The following is a 14,941-nucleotide window of genomic DNA, read 5'->3' as shown; positions in this document are numbered from 1 at the left end:
AATCCATGATTCCATCTTCTGTTCATTTGTTCCTCCCGCTCCGTCCGGGATGGTTTCCTTCTGTTCGATTCCTCGGGTCTGTCGGTGGTTGTAGCTAGCCCTTCCTGCGATAAGTGGGGGGGGGAGCCTTGGCCGACGATCCTCTGTTATCGTGGCGCTTGTATATCCGCTATATACCGGCGCAGACTGCTTTTGCATTGTTTCTTTGGCATAGCAGGGTCTGGACACCCTGGACGCATGTCATCGTGTACGATTGTCGTGTTCGTTTAGATATGAATGACCGAGACATTTTCTCTCCTTGCTCTGATGGTGCCCGGCAGTAGGTGAACTGATGACGGCAGGGAGGCCAGGAGAGCCCCCAGTAAACCCAAGATAAGACCCCTGCCCGGCCCCCGTCTCGCCGACCAATCGTTCTGGCCCGCGCGTGACTTATCTATCGGCTGGCCTGGCCGCCAATTTCTCCATTCCATCCCAATTGCATGGAATCCTCCCCAGTTTCCTCCGTCGATTCCGTTTCCGAATGATGTCTTCCGTTCAGCGCGGCATCTTATCAGGCCATATGCTTGTCTCGAACTCCAGATTGGCTCCTCGGATGATATGCTCGTGCCCCGGCGATAAGAACACGATAGCAGCCTAAGCTGCAACCCCAGGTGGAATGGTCCCGTTCATTGCACGACCGAAGCTGGTGCGACAATGCCACGCCACTCGACCGACCTGTCGGGCTTATCTGAGGAAGGATCATCGGCCGTGCTCCCTCGGACGCGAGGGTTATAGATACTTGCGCAGGAGGCAGGACGCCTGACCCAGTTATATAGCGGCTGGCAGATCCCCACTCCGAGCTGTCACCGACCTGTGCAACTCCCTGCGTTCCTCTGCTGCAGCTGGCATTTGCTTAGTTCCGTTCACAATGGCAGAAACAATGGCGGAGAAGTCGCCCGCCATGGATCTGGGGTCGAAGACTGTTCAGACAGCGAGCGACGATCCTCCCGTCGAGCAGGGTGACATGCAGCTTTTGGGTATGCTGCTTTGTGTGCATTGTTGCTTTGGCGATTTCGATGCTGATCGGACAAGCTGCTCTGGGGTACAAACAGGAGCTTCGTCGCCATTACTCCACCGTGCAGGTCTTTGCGATCGCCTTTAGTATTATGGGTCTGCTCCCGTCAATCGCGTCGACGCTTTCATACTCGATCCCGGCGGGCCCCGTGGGCATGGTTTGGGTATGGTTGGCCACGTAGCTGGCTCTGTGTGAGGTTCTGGGCTAACTTGAGGCAGGGTAAGGCTGTTAGATGTCGTCTCGTGCAACAAAGGCCCTGGTTTGACTGTTCCTGCAGGGTGGTTTGCGGCAAGTGTATTTATCTTCATTGTTGCTTTGGCGATGGTATGCTTGATGCGCAAGCCCTTCCCATACACACACACTTTGTGGATCATGCTGACGCTCATCTCCCATTGAACCTAGGCCGATCTCGCCTCCGCGATGCCTACGGCCGGTGGACTGTACTTCTGGACCCACTACTTCAGCGGAGAGAAGTGGAAGAACCCTCTGAGCTTCGTCGTCGGGTACAGCAATAGTCTTGGTCTGATTGGCGGTGTTTGCTCCATTGATTGTATGCGAACCCCATGAGCCTCCCGTCCCTTCTATCGCTGACGTCTCTCGGCAAGACGGATTTGCTACCATGCTTCTTTCGGTCATATCGATCGCGCGTGATGGGAATTGGACTGCCTCTCGGCCTGTCCTGTATGGCACCTACGTTGCTTGCGTGGTTGTCCACGGGCTGATCGCTATTTTCTGTGCGCCCATCATGCCCAAGATCCAGTCAGCCTGTATCTTCAGCAACATCGGCCTCGTCCTGGCCACTGTCCTTGCTCTACCGATCGGTAAGGCTGTTCGCGGGGGGCAGATCAACTCGGGGGCTTACGTTTTCGGGCACTCCGAAAACCTCATCACCTGGCCCCAGGGCTGGACCTTCATGCTGTCATGGATGTCACCTATCTGGACCATCGGCGCATTTGATTCTTGTGTCCACATGAGCGAGGAAGCCAGCCACGCAGCGCGCGCAGTGCCACTAGGGATCATATGGTCTGCGGGACTCTGCGGGCTGCTAGGCTTCGTCTCCCTAGCCATCATTGCTGCTGTGATTAATCCTGATCTGAATGCCGTGCTGAACTCGAGTTTTGGACAACCAATGGCCCAGGTAACCCTTCCATATCCTGCAATCACACTAGACATCCCTACTAACCACTCCCAGATCTACTATGACGCTCTCGGAAAGAGCGGCGCCCTCGGATTTATGGTCGTCGTGGCAGTCGTCCAATTTTTCATGGGACTAAGTCTGGTAAGGCCCTCCTTCTAACTGCTCTCTCTCTCTCTATGCGGACTCACACCATACAGGTTGTTGCCGCCTCCCGCCAGAGCTGGGCTTTCTCCCGCGACGGTGCACTCCCCTTCTCCTCCTTCTTCCGCCACGTCAGTAAGCGCGTCCGTTACCAACCCGTCAGAATGGTTTGCTTCGTTGTCCTCGTCTCCGTCGTCCTCGGTCTCCTCTCCCTCATTGACGAAGCCGCCACAAGTGCCCTCTTCTCCCTCGCTGTCGCCGGCAACGACCTCGCGTGGATGGTACCCATCCTCAGTCGTCTGGTCTGGGGAAAGGATCGCTTCCGTCCGGGTGAGTTCTATACGGGATGGTTCAGCAAGCCCATTGCTATCACGGCCGTGGTGTATCTGGCATACGTTATTATCCTGAGTATGTTTCCGACTGAGGGGCCAAATCCATCGCGTAAGTTTCCTTCATACTTTGTTTCCTTTGCTGTCTACCTTTGGGTGATCCGTTGAAAATGAAATCAACTAATTGATGTGTGTGTCTAGCCCAGGATATGAACTATACGATCGTGATCAACGGGAGCCTGTGGCTGGGAGCGATGTTGTATTATGTGGTTTATGCACGGAAGGTCTACAAGGGCCCGCAGATGACGGTGAGCGAGTCGCCTACATTGTCGGAGATGGGGGCACAGGACGAAAAGTGATACTACAGTATCGTATTGGGTTCTTGATTATAGTGATTGTATAACAGTAGTGCACGCCATCCACAGTAGCCGTTTGATCTACCTACAATAAAGGGGTTTTACAAAAAAGGTATTATCAATCGGAACAATTCATTAAGTATCTATCCTCTCCAATTCTAGATACTTACCTTTGCGGAAGACTCCCTTTCCTTTTCGTATCCTTCCTTGTAGGATAAATCTCTTCTTGGGGTATAAATGCCCGCTCTTTCTACAACTTGGCTTTGAATTTTACGTTGGAGGTAGACGGATTTCTTTTGTTGATCTCTTATGTTCATTTCATTTGTGTATCTCTATGTGTATCTCATGTGTATCTCATTCGTGTATCTCATTTGTGTATCCCCTATGTGTATTCCTTATGTTTATTTCTCCTATGTATGGCAGTATTACCAAGACCCCCCTCTCCATCTGTACATCTGTCTGAATCCCCATACATAGGTGTCTCTACCTCCCCATCCCTCCTAATGTATCTCCCTCGCCTGTCTTCATCTTTCTATCAATCCCTGTCTCTCTGCCCATCTCTCTCTGTACCTCTCGCTGTTGTACACCTACATATCCACTACCCCTCTCTTGGATTCTAGAAAGGGTGTGTGTGTGTGGCTGTGTTTGTGATTTATGTATCCCTCTTCCCTTTCTTTTTTCATTTGTTTTCCTTCCCAAACATGATAAAACCGTCTCATTTGCTCCAGTCTTGGGCTTGGGGAATAGGCACTTTGATCTGATACGTTCTTTGAGGTGGGATCGGGCTGAGGGGGGGCTGGCTATTCAGGAACGCATAGATTGTACGGGGAAGTATTCAATGTTGATGTTGAGATTGGAATGGTGCATAAAGAATCGAAGGGAGATTGTTGTTTGGATAGAATGGATTTGCGAGCGTGATGATGGTGATGCTCTGATAGGATATCTATCTGGAGGGAGGGAGGGAGTGGCTTCTTGTATGTCTTGGAATGAGCATGATGATGTATGTTGTTCTAGCGTGTTTCGCCATGGGGTATGTTTAATGGGGAAGAACTCCGTAAGGGTTGAGAATGAGGGGATGAGAAACTGTAATGTTGGCTAGACTATCAGATCAAATGTGGACAGTTGGTGAGGTGAATGCATCTAGTACTCCGTACGTATTGGTAGGCTGTTTTGTGTAAGCTTTGAGAAGTAGATTAATTGATTTTGTCATGTGTAGTAGTAATTAACATGTCTCGAGACATTAATCATAAATCATCCTAGTAGCTTCACGAGGCTCGTCGTCCAGGTCTGGTTGATGAGATATCTTCCACCCGATCGAGAGACTCGTCAAGTCCTTCCATAACGCCAGTGCTTTCGGTGTATGTTGCACGCTTGCTTACTGAGGCACTTCAAGGACATATCGACCGGCGATCTGGCCTTGTTCTATTGTCATCATTAGCATACTGCCTAAACAGAAAAGATTAGGTATGCGGGAAAAGGGACGAACCCATCAGCTCGAAAATGCGCGGCAACTCCTCCAAGGGAGCCGTCTTGAATGGTGCGTTGATCAGTCCACGGGCAAAAAAGTCCACCGCTTCCACGCCATCCTGACGGTTACCGACGTAGCTTCCCTTGATGTTGATCATGCGGACAACAGTGTTGAAGACGGGAGATCGAAGATACGCGCCTGCAGGCATGCCGATGGCGACCACGGTGCCTCGGGAACGAACGTACTCGGTCGCCTGCTGGAACGGTTTCTCGGCCACAGCGAGAAGAATCACGGCGTGGGCGCCCAGGCCTTCAGGAGTAGCTGCCTTGACATCAGCGACTACGTCGTTGGATGTCTTGAAATCGATGTATGCCTTGATTTTAGTGCAATGTTAGCTCCACGTGCTGGGATGGACGACGAACGAATTACCTCCGATCCGAGTTTCTCGCACATAGCTTTCTTCTCATCTCCGCCGTCGATGGAGATGGTGCGAAGCCCCATGGCCTTGGCGTACTGTAGAGCAAGCGATCCCAATCCACCTCCAGCACCGACAATGGCGACGGTCTGGCCGGGACGGACGCCGGACTCCTTCAAGCCCTTGTACACGGTGATACCGGCACAGAGGATAGGAGCGACAGCATCAAGGGGGACTTCCTTCGGAAGGTTCGACGCATGGCTAGCCTTGGCGACAGCGTACTGCTGGAATGTGCCATCGACGGTGTAACCGGAAAGTGAGGCGTGCGGGCAGAGAGGCTCGTCGGCCTGCTTGCAGAACTCACAAGACAGGCAGGACCCATTCAGCCATTTGATACCGGCATGGTCACCAATTTCAAAGCCAGTGACGAGGTCACCCTTGGCGACGACCACACCGGCTCCTTCGTGTCCGCCCACGAGGGGAAGCTTCACGGGGAGCGGCCAGTCGCCCTTCATGGCGTGCAGGTCGGTATGGCAAACACCGGTGTAACGGATCTTGACCAGGATCTCGTCCGGGCCGGGCTTTCCCACCGGGATTTGCTTGTAGACGGGCGGTCCGCCCTTCTGCTCGACCACTTGGGCCCATTGCATTTCAGGGATAGTCATGATGGGCGTTTCGAGTTCGGATGATAGGGTAGTTGAAGATGGAAAAGGTTGATATGAAGTTGAGGGAGGCGGATGAGGTTATGTGAGACGGATATTCCAGATCTCCCAGGGCAAGAGGCAAGGAAATCTCTAGGATCTTATACAGACGCGTCCTGGTGGTGTTGCCCCCCCGGGGACTGGTAGCCGGGTATGACGGACAGGTGGGGTGATGTCCGCCCATCACCGAAAGTGAATGGAGTGACGTCGCGCCCAGGAGTATATCAGTGACAGGGATCAGGTGAAAGGAGGCAATGAATGCAACGCATCTGGATCCATTTCATGGTCCAGGCCAGGCCACCCCCGGGCTTACGGAATGGCCGATTCGAGGGAAGAGACCTCGCGGCCAACTCAGTGAACGTACCACAAAGCCACATCTAGATAATCCCGCGTAGGGCTTCCTGGGAGCTCGGTGGTCAATTTCCGTTCCATGGCTGCGAAAGTGCCATCGAGGAGACTTCCCACTGAGGACGGTGGCGCCAGGCGGGACAGACGTCATTGCAGTTGAGCTCTCTCCGCAGTCCCCCATTCGCGGAAAAGCGTGGGGGGAAAGACATCCTGAAACCCCAGATGCGTATAATGGGTCCTGGCTATAAAGACTCGCAGTTATCAACCCCTGGTATTGCATTAGGGTCGAGACAGCACCGAATTGTAGCTTCTGGCTCGTGTTGGAGTCTTGGAGAAGAGGGGTTGTTCCGACGGAAGGTTCAAGGCGAAGCGGGGATGATGCGGACGAACAGCTTCCCTTTCGGGTCTCCTGCGAAGTGTGAACACATCACTCGGTCCGATCAGAACATGAAGGCACTGAAGGCAAGTCGTAGCGAGGGAAATCTTGTTGGCCGATCGCCTGTTTCGGGGTGGGTTGACACGCCTGGAGGAACGGGTGATCTGAGGCCCGATCATTCCTACCGCTGCCTCAGGCCTCAGGGTTTCGCCTCCCCTGGTCGTCTCATCGGGCATCGGCATCGGGGTCACCTTCCAGTGAGATACGATGAATTGAGCCTCGTGCTCTGCTGTCCGTCATCACTTGTCAGTCTTCCAGCAGGACGAGCTCCATTGCTGCTGTTAGACTGCGCAGGACCCGCTAAGCTCAGCCCATCCCACACCAATGTCTCAGTGGCAACTCTGGCATGCGATTGCGAGGCATGATAAGGCTCTAATATCATGATCATGATAAGGAGTAGGTTCTTTTCGGAGCACTGAGCAGCGAGAGCTTCTAGGCGACGGTTAGATAAAGGTTGAGAAGGTGAGAGAAGGCCGTGGCGAGGATGGCCTGATCGAGTACCTCCGAGGCAATCACCTGACCACCCTCGAATGTGGTGCATAGGGCTGATTATCAAGGTCAGAGATACCGTCTGCAAATATCTCTCTTAAGACTCAATGGCCATTATCTAACCTAGCCGTAGCTATGCTGCACTTGTAGCTTGAACAGGCACACTCTACGTCTATAGCATCTTCTACAACCATCCCTCGACCGGATCAGTCTCTGTGTGCACTTCCAGCTGTTGTTAAGGCTGTTAGGATTCAGCAAGCTTGGGATCGATGTGATTACCTGGCTGCAGACAAAGTGGTTGGTGCAATGATGACCTTTCATGCCCCCTCTATAAGTACATGCAGGCCCTGTATCCCCGTGTAGACATGCAACAGAAAGAGCTATACTAGAAAGCTCGGTAGCAAAGTGAGGATAGTATTTGGCTTATTGAAAGAGAAAAACTAGCCGTCTGAGGCATTGAAGATGGGCGAGCATTTGCAAGACTGTACTCAGCAACCATAGCGCTGTATGCATCCTGTGCTACTTCCTGTTTCCTGACATGATATGCATATAGTGAAGATCTTCGTAAAGTAGGCCGGGTTGTTCACTGTAGCATTGGTAATCTAACAAGACCAATTTAGGGAGCATTCCAGCTCTTCTCCGTCAAGGCAATCCTTGTGATGATCTCTGACTATCAGCCGCAGTCCAACACGAGAACACATACTATAAAAAGACTGCCATTGGATGTCAAGGCGTGGCATTTGACTTTGTGGCGGTAGCTTCAAGGAATGACTAGGCTTGCTCTTCGTCGCCGCGGGCTAATATTATTGCCACGCTCTATGTTCCTTTGGCCAGTTCGTCAATATCAATACCTACTTGATTACCAATTAAGAGGCCCAGAGACTTTGGTACTTTGTCCCAGCCGCTTAGGGAGCAAAGCTCGGTTCACTCTTTGGTTAGTAATTGATGATGTATTCTTGTACCAGACCCCCGAGACGCCCGAGACAATGGATCCTTGACGTCGAAAGTCGCTGGTAGGCCTCCGTAGCAGCACCCTGTCTAGGTACTCCGGGCACTGTATGCAGCTGCAACCGCTTCAGATAGCGCCATTCCCCCAGGAGGGGTACAATATCAGCACCCGCAATTACCGCCCCGCCAGGCCAGGAGTCTGATAGAATGTCGTGAGTGTGTTGAGAAAGAGTACTCTGAGTAAATTGGCCGTGGGCTCCATGAAATCCCGTCACCGTCCCGATCGAAGGGCGATGATGTCTGGAGATGGTTAATACCGGTACCGAACTACACGGTTCTGTCATGGAACGGAGCAGGGGCATGGTCCAGATGGATAGAGACCAGGTGACAATGATGGAGATGAGTGTTACAATCTCCGGGAAAACCCCCTGCACAGAAAAGAATAGGATCCAGCTGAGTGATCGGATTGTCTGCTTTCTATAGATTAACACAAATATCGGACAATCAGGCCCGGAGGTGGTTGGGAGTGAGTATGTATCTAGGCCATCGAGCAGCTGGGGGAACTTCAGGTGTGGTGGCTCGGGGAGACGGCTAGTGGTAAGTAACGGGAATACGCATACGGGCAGGTGCGGGATCGGATGGGGGAGCAGAAGAACAAGACGCAAGTAGGAAGGAACAGATGGGCAAAGAGGGAAAGTTGGCCCAAGGGGGGGAAGCTGTGCAAAAATCAAAAATACTGGAACCATCGCCATCATCATCATCACCAGCACCACCACCATCATCTCTCCAACACCCTTCTCTCTACTCATCCCTACCATTTGAACGATCATCACTCCCACACCCACACCCACACTTACCCCCCTCCCCGGGGAGCACGACCATCCACCCACCAGATCTATCTACCTCAGATACCTACCTACTACTAGTGTAGGTACATCTGCTATCACCTCCCACTCATTCATTTTCCTTACCGACCCCCATCACTAGTATCCCTTCACCTTCTACCATCGCCTTCACTCATCCGTGGTCCTCCGGTGCTGGCATTGCGGTTGTTTCCGTGTTCTCAGCCGGCCCAGGACCATTCCCCGATCGGGTAGCCCATTCACGGCTTGGCTGGGCCTGTGTTTCTTGTCGCATCCTGTCCGGAACGGTTAACCCGTGGAGGGTTTGTTGGCTCGCTCACCACAAGCACTTCGAGCCCTCCCAAGATTCCAGTCAATCCGGTGAGGCGATCCTCCCTTTTCCACGCCATCCGTCCATCTCTTCTCTCCATCCTCCCTCGCCATCATCGACGGCCTCCCATCTCATCTCCATTCTCCCTCCCAATAACCTCCAGCCTTCCTTCTCCACTTCTCCCCATCCAGGCCTCTCAGAATTAATTCCTTCCGCAGATAGCTGGACCGGCGGCAACCAACCCGACGCGTGATCGCCCCATCGAGATCTTCGTGAGATAAAACCTCTCAGCCCCCTTCGCGCATGGCCAGCTCTCGTTCCTCGTAACGGTTCTTGTTCGCCCGAACACGTTTTCTCTCCCTCTCCCCATCACCCTCGCGGTTCCTATTGCTGGCATCACCCTCGAACGCTCGCCGCCGCGTTACCGGCACACGCGGCCACCATGACGGGGGCTCCGCCTTACAATCCTCAGTCTCCTACCCAGCAGTCTCGCTATCCCGTTTACTCTCCTCCGAACAAGAGCCGTCCTTATTATGCCAATAATGAACAATACCAGCAGCATCCTCCTCAGACGCCTCCTGCTTTCCCCCCTCAGTCCAGCATGTCCAGGAGCCCTCACTTCCCTCATGCGCCTTCCCCGTTGCCGGGCACACTCCCGCCATTGAACGGCGGTGCGCCTCCTTCTTCTCATCCCTCAGAGCCACCGTCGCAATACCAGGCACATTCCTCGGCTGGAACTCCACAGTTTGCTCTTCCTCGGCCCTACCCTGGCTCCGTCTTATCAGGCAACGGCGCATCTCCCTACGGCCACTCCACTCCGTCCCACGCCCACCCGGCTGGTCGGCCCGACAGCCTTCCACAAGCGTCGCCCAAAAAAGAATCAGAATCCCAATTCCCGATGGGAAGTCACGGTGTCATGGGATACCCATCCTCTCTGGCGCGAGAACCTCGGGCAAGCTCCCCTCCAAAGGACACTGTATGTTATCCCTTTGTTACTTGTAACTCACATTCACTAACGTTGCTTTTCTTCCTTCCTTCTAGAAGCCCACCAGGGCGGCAGATCCCATGTCGTTTGCCAGTATCCTTTCCGGACCGACTGAAGAGCGTGCCCCTCCCAAAAGGCAGTCCTCCGCCGAAGCCACGCCAACGCCTTTAGCGCCGGCCTCAGCAGTCACGGCCAGTCGCAGTCCTCCACCCACAACTTCTACTTCTCAATCGAAAGGCAAAGACCGGGCACCAGTTCCCACCGCCTCTCTGCCGAGGTTGGAAAAGAGACCCGGCACGGAGAAGCGCCGTCGCAACGTGGAGCTGGAGCATAGGACGACTGAATCACGGACCCCCAATGTGGCCAACGGCGTCGCTGATTCGGCAAAGACACCCGTTCAAAGTCGTGGCCCTGTACCTCGACACACGATGACTGAATATGAGGCAGAAGCCCTCAGCAGAGCTTTGGCTGATATGGCCGAGGCGGACAAGAGCGACGTGGAAGCACCGGGGTATGAGAGGTTTAGGGAAGAGTATATCGCCAAGGGTAAGAAACGCGCGTTTACCACTGAACAGGCCGAAATCTTGAGACGCAAGGTAATCCCTACAATGCCATCCAACGCAAAAGCTTTCATTTACTGACACGATCTCTAGCGTCGCCGAAACGACTACCTGGTCAAGCTTGCCAAGTCTCTCGACAAACAAGCCACTGCTGGCATGGACCGTTTCAGATACGCGAACGAATCCTCCGTCATTGCCGAAGTCCAGGCAAAAGAGATCCAAGATGAAAAGGAGCGCAAGAAAGACATGCAGCGGAAGCGGCGGCGTGAGAACACAGTGCGCATGGAGATGCAAAAGAAGCTGGAGGCAGAGATCAAGGCAAACGAGGCTCAGGATTCCGCGGAGAAAGCCAAGTTCCTCCGTGAAGCGGAACGGGCACAACGAAAGATCAAGACTACCAAAAGAGCACTCGAGGGAGTCACTGCTCCCGAGGAGATCAGCGAAGTCACGCCGTTGGCTCCCAATCTCGAAGGCGGTACTACCAGCTCTTTCCACATCGGTCGGAGCTCCCCATCGCGACGGAAGTCTGGTCGCGGCGGCCCCGTCACACGACCAAAGAAGTCTAAAGAGCAAAAGCAGGCCGAAAAGGATGCGGCGGAGGCTGCTTATGCAGCTATGGAAAATGATGAGCCTCTGCCTATCGCACCCAAGGAAGACCCCCGGAAGGAATCTCTCAAGAAGGAGGTCAAAGGCAGTCGCTCCAAAGAGACTACGCCTACGCCCCTGTCCGCGTACGAGACCAAAGGCTACAATCAGATCTATGAGCAAATCTGGCGCGACATTGCGCGCAAGGATATTCCCAAGGTCTATCGCATCAAGGCTTTGTCCCTCAGCACGCGTCAGGAGAATTTGCGCAAGACAGCTCAGCTGGCTAGTAAGCAGTCCCGGAAGTGGCAGGAACGCACCAACAAGAGTATGAAGGATACTCAGGCCCGTGCCAAGCGCACCATGCGTGAGATGATGTCCTTCTGGAAGCGCAACGAACGAGAGGAGCGGGATCTGCGTCGTCTCGCCGAGAAGCAAGAGATCGAGTCTGCTAAGAAGGCCGAAGCGGAACGTGAGGCCAACCGTCAAAGACGCAAGCTTAATTTCCTCATTTCGCAGACCGAATTGTACTCCCACTTCATCGGTCGGAAGATCAAGGGCGCAGAGGGAGATGCCGCTGGGGACACGGCCGTGGACGAGACAGACGAGACCGTCAAACCCGGCAAGGGCCAGGATCATACCATCGACCCCCCCCCCAGTGTTGCTGATGCGGGCACGAAAGTCACCAACTTTGAGGACCTTGACTTTGACGCGGAAGATGAGACGGCCTTGCGGCAGGCGGCCATGGCTAACGCCCAGAATGCCGTCCAGCAGGCGCAGGATCGCGCACGCGCTTTCAACTCCGAGCAGAACCAGATGGCGGCCTTAGACGAGGGCGAACTGAACTTCCAGAACCCTACGAGTTTAGGTGACATCGAGATCTCCCAGCCTAACATGCTTACTGCAAAACTCAAGGAATACCAACTCAAGGGGTTGAATTGGCTGGTCAACTTGTACGAGCAAGGCATCAACGGTATTCTGGCCGACGAGATGGGTCTAGGAAAGACCATCCAGTCCATCTCAGTCATGGCTTATCTCGCCGAGGTACACAACATCTGGGGCCCGTTCCTGGTCATTGCGCCTGCCTCCACCCTACACAACTGGCAGCAGGAAATTACCAAGTTCGTGCCGGACATCAAGGTTCTGCCTTACTGGGGTTCCGCTAAGGACCGTAAGATTCTCCGCAAGTTCTGGGATCGCAAACATATCACCTACACTAAGGAGTCTGAATTCCACGTGCTGGTAACGTCGTATCAGCTCGTCGTCCTTGATGCCCAGTACTTCCAGAAGGTCAAATGGCAGTACATGATTCTGGATGAGGCCCAGGCCATCAAGTCTTCGCAGAGTTCGCGTTGGAAGAATTTGCTTGGGTTTAGCTGCCGCAATCGCCTTCTTCTTACCGGTACACCCATCCAGAATAACATGCAGGAACTGTGGGCTCTTCTTCACTTCATCATGCCGACCTTGTTCGATTCCCACGACGAATTTAGCGAATGGTTCTCAAAAGATATTGAGTCGCATGCTCAAAGCAACACGAAGCTCAACGAAGACCAACTGAAGCGTCTTCACATGATCCTGAAGCCTTTCATGCTGCGTCGTGTCAAGAAGCATGTGCAGCAGGAGCTCGGAGATAAGGTCGAGAAGGATGTCTTCTGTGACCTCACCTATCGTCAGCGGGCCTACTATGCCAACCTACGGAACCGTGTCAGCATCATGGATCTTATCGAGAAGGCTGCTGTCGGGGACGAGGCCGATAGTACGACTCTGATGAATTTGGTCATGCAATTCCGGAAAGTCTGTAACCATCCAGACTTGTTCGAGCGCGCGGAAACGAAATCGCCCTTCTCCACCGCATACTTCGCCGAGACGGCCTCCTTTGTTCGAGAAGGCCATAACGTTGATGTCGGATACTCAACCCGCAATCTGATTGAATACCCTATGCCCCGCCTTCTTTGTGGTTCGGGCGGTCGTATTGATGTGGCCGGTCCTGATAATGCGTATGCTGGGTTCCGTGGACAGTACCTGAACCACTTGATGAATATCTTTACTCCGGAGAACATCAAGCAGAGCATCCAGGACGACGGGGCGTTCTCATTCCTGCGCTTTGTGGACACGTCGGTCGGTGAAGCATACGAGCAGTCGCATCTTGGCGTCTTTGAGCGAGCGGTCCGCCGCCGGGGACAAGTCAATAAGCTGTCCCGGCTCAACGTCGTCTACGATAACGAGGAACATTCGACAGCGCCTGTCCTCCCACACACACTATTCAACATCGTCGATCGCAATGATCGTCAAGCCGTCAATGAGATTGTCGCTGAAGGCTATATGCGGGATTTGATGACCGTCTCGCAGTCTACGTTCGAACGTGACGGTCTCAACATTATCGAGCCTTGTGCCAGCCCTGCGGCATCGGCGCCCCCGATCACTGTTGTGTCTTCGAGCCAGGTACCCTGGTTCGAGACAAAGGATACCCTCTTCAATGTCTCGGTCCGGCACGCGCTTCTCAGCACACCTTCGAGACAAGTGGACGAGCAGATCATTGAGAAGAAGGTGGATCCAACTCCATACTCTCTTACGCCCATGCTGCCGAAGCCGATATCGAACAAGGGACGTTACACGCACATCGAAGTGCCGTCCATGCGTCGGTTTGTCACGGATTCCGGTAAATTAGCCAAGCTGGATGAGCTATTGCGAGAGCTCAAGGCGGGCGGTCATCGTGTGCTGTTGTATTTCCAGATGACACGCATGATCGACCTGATGGAGGAGTACCTGACTTACCGTAACTACAAGTACTGCCGCTTGGATGGAAGCACCAAGCTGGAGGATCGCCGCGATACCGTGGCTGATTTCCAGCAGCGTCCCGAGATCTTTGTCTTCCTCCTGTCCACGCGTGCTGGTGGTCTGGGTATCAACTTGACTGCGGCCGATACTGTTATTTTCTACGATTCGGACTGGAACCCTACTATCGATTCCCAAGCCATGGACCGAGCGCATCGTCTCGGTCAGACGCGGCAGGTTACGGTATATCGTCTCATTACCCGGGGCACCATCGAAGAACGTATCCGCAAGCGTGCCTTGCAGAAGGAAGAGGTCCAACGTGTCGTCATCACAGGTGGCGCCGCCGGTGGAGTCGATTTCAACACGCGTAATCGGGAAAGCCGCACGAAAGACATTGCCATGTGGCTGGCCGATGATGAGCAGGCCGAACTCATTGAGCAGAAGGAGAAGGAGGCTTTGGACCGTGGGGAAGTGTTTGGTGCCGGCAAGGGCGGGAAGAAGGCCGCCCAAAAGAGGAAGAGGGACATTACGCTGGATGATATGTATCACGAAGGTATGTTTTTGAGTGGCGCACTTACCTGCTGGCCTATTCCCGATGCTAATTCACGTTTGTGCAGGCGAGGGCAACTTCGACGATGTCAGTGCCAAGCCATCCGGCGCAGCAACCCCAGTGTCGACGGCGGAAAACGTGGCCACGCCCTCATCGACCCCGGTGCCCAAGCGTGGACGGGGTCGTGGGTCTGGCAAGGGAACATCGAAGCGCGCCAAAACGACCAAAGAGCGACTGCGTCTCATTGACGGCGATGGGGGTCTGGGGGCCAGCTGATCCGACCAGACGCATGCAACTGTCCTTGACCCATATGATTTGATAGACTGGCGGCGTTAGGATATCCCTTCCCTCTTTTCTTTCCTGTTGAATTCAGACATCGATGGCCCTCTACCATTTTTCTTTCTAATTCTGATTGAACCCTCCTTCCTTACTTTTCCCCGGCTGCGGGCCGTGGTGTCCGTACCATGTATTAACAAGATGCATTCTGATA

The 14,941-nt window shown here is 53.7% G+C and overlaps 5 protein-coding genes across 5 annotated transcripts; 4 read left to right on the top strand and 1 right to left on the bottom strand.

The window, feature by feature from the left end:
• The first annotated feature begins 482 nt into the window (after nt 1-482).
• BO80DRAFT_460693 (putative GABA permease) lies at nt 483-3,138 on the top strand. The gene is made up of 8 exons (XM_025722402.1): nt 483-1,016; nt 1,072-1,222; nt 1,273-1,378; nt 1,457-1,604; nt 1,660-2,192; nt 2,247-2,333; nt 2,390-2,774; nt 2,864-3,138. The coding sequence occupies exons 1-8, from the start codon at nt 908-910 to the stop codon at nt 3,019-3,021; spliced, it is 1,677 nt and encodes a 558-aa protein (XP_025579918.1). The 5' UTR covers nt 483-907; the 3' UTR covers nt 3,022-3,138.
• A 1,020-nt stretch (nt 3,139-4,158) lies between these two features.
• Nucleotides 4,159-5,979, bottom strand: BO80DRAFT_474525 (zinc-dependent alcohol dehydrogenase; the record flags this gene model as incomplete). Its single annotated transcript, XM_025723191.1, has 4 exons — nt 4,916-5,979; nt 4,505-4,859; nt 4,398-4,440; nt 4,159-4,183 (listed from the first exon to the last, which is right to left on the bottom strand). The coding sequence occupies exons 1-4, from the start codon at nt 5,564-5,566 to the stop codon at nt 4,159-4,161; spliced, it is 1,074 nt and encodes a 357-aa protein (XP_025579917.1). The 5' UTR covers nt 5,567-5,979.
• On the top strand, nt 5,870-7,038 carry BO80DRAFT_73963 (uncharacterized protein). Its single transcript, XM_025724759.1, has 2 exons — nt 5,870-6,943; nt 7,009-7,038. The coding sequence occupies exon 1, from the start codon at nt 6,173-6,175 to the stop codon at nt 6,749-6,751; it is 579 nt and encodes a 192-aa protein (XP_025579916.1). The 5' UTR covers nt 5,870-6,172; the 3' UTR covers nt 6,752-6,943; nt 7,009-7,038.
• A 1,287-nt stretch (nt 7,039-8,325) lies between these two features.
• On the top strand, nt 8,326-9,344 carry BO80DRAFT_73862 (uncharacterized protein). Its single transcript, XM_025724758.1, has 2 exons — nt 8,326-8,750; nt 8,811-9,344. The coding sequence occupies exons 1-2, from the start codon at nt 8,503-8,505 to the stop codon at nt 9,247-9,249; spliced, it is 687 nt and encodes a 228-aa protein (XP_025579915.1). The 5' UTR covers nt 8,326-8,502; the 3' UTR covers nt 9,250-9,344.
• Nucleotides 9,345-9,438: 94 nt separating this feature from the next.
• On the top strand, nt 9,439-14,727 carry ino80 (chromatin-remodeling ATPase INO80; the record flags this gene model as incomplete). Its single annotated transcript, XM_025720712.1, has 4 exons — nt 9,439-9,972; nt 10,038-10,577; nt 10,635-14,454; nt 14,519-14,727. 4 exons carry the CDS (start codon nt 9,439-9,441, stop codon nt 14,725-14,727), a joined length of 5,103 nt encoding a protein of 1,700 aa, XP_025579914.1.
• Between the last annotated feature and the right edge of the window lie 214 nt (nt 14,728-14,941).

This window comes from Aspergillus ibericus, assembly GCF_003184845.1.
Source record: "Aspergillus ibericus CBS 121593 unplaced genomic scaffold BO80scaffold_2, whole genome shotgun sequence".
Taxonomy (NCBI): Eukaryota; Fungi; Ascomycota; class Eurotiomycetes; order Eurotiales; family Aspergillaceae; genus Aspergillus; species Aspergillus ibericus.
Note: the sequence above shows the minus strand (reverse complement) of the source record. Positions and strands in the feature narration are given on the sequence as shown.

Excerpts from the sequence above, each read along its gene's own strand:
- BO80DRAFT_73963 (XM_025724759.1), top strand. The coding sequence starts at position 6,173 with ATGCGTATAATGGGTCCTGGCTATAAAGACTCGCAGTTATCAACCCCT.
- BO80DRAFT_460693 (XM_025722402.1), top strand. The coding sequence starts at position 908 with ATGGCAGAAACAATGGCGGAGAAGTCGCCCGCCATGGATCTGGGGTCG. Across the intron at positions 1,223-1,272 it reads GTGGGCATGGTTTGGGTATG|GGTAAGGCTGTTAGATGTCG; the intron begins GTTGGCCACGTA and ends AACTTGAGGCAG. Across the intron at positions 2,334-2,389 it reads TTTTCATGGGACTAAGTCTG|GTTGTTGCCGCCTCCCGCCA; the intron begins GTAAGGCCCTCC and ends CACACCATACAG.
- BO80DRAFT_73862 (XM_025724758.1), top strand. The coding sequence starts at position 8,503 with ATGGGCAAAGAGGGAAAGTTGGCCCAAGGGGGGGAAGCTGTGCAAAAA. Across the intron at positions 8,751-8,810 it reads GATACCTACCTACTACTAGT|TATCCCTTCACCTTCTACCA; the intron begins GTAGGTACATCT and ends CCCCATCACTAG.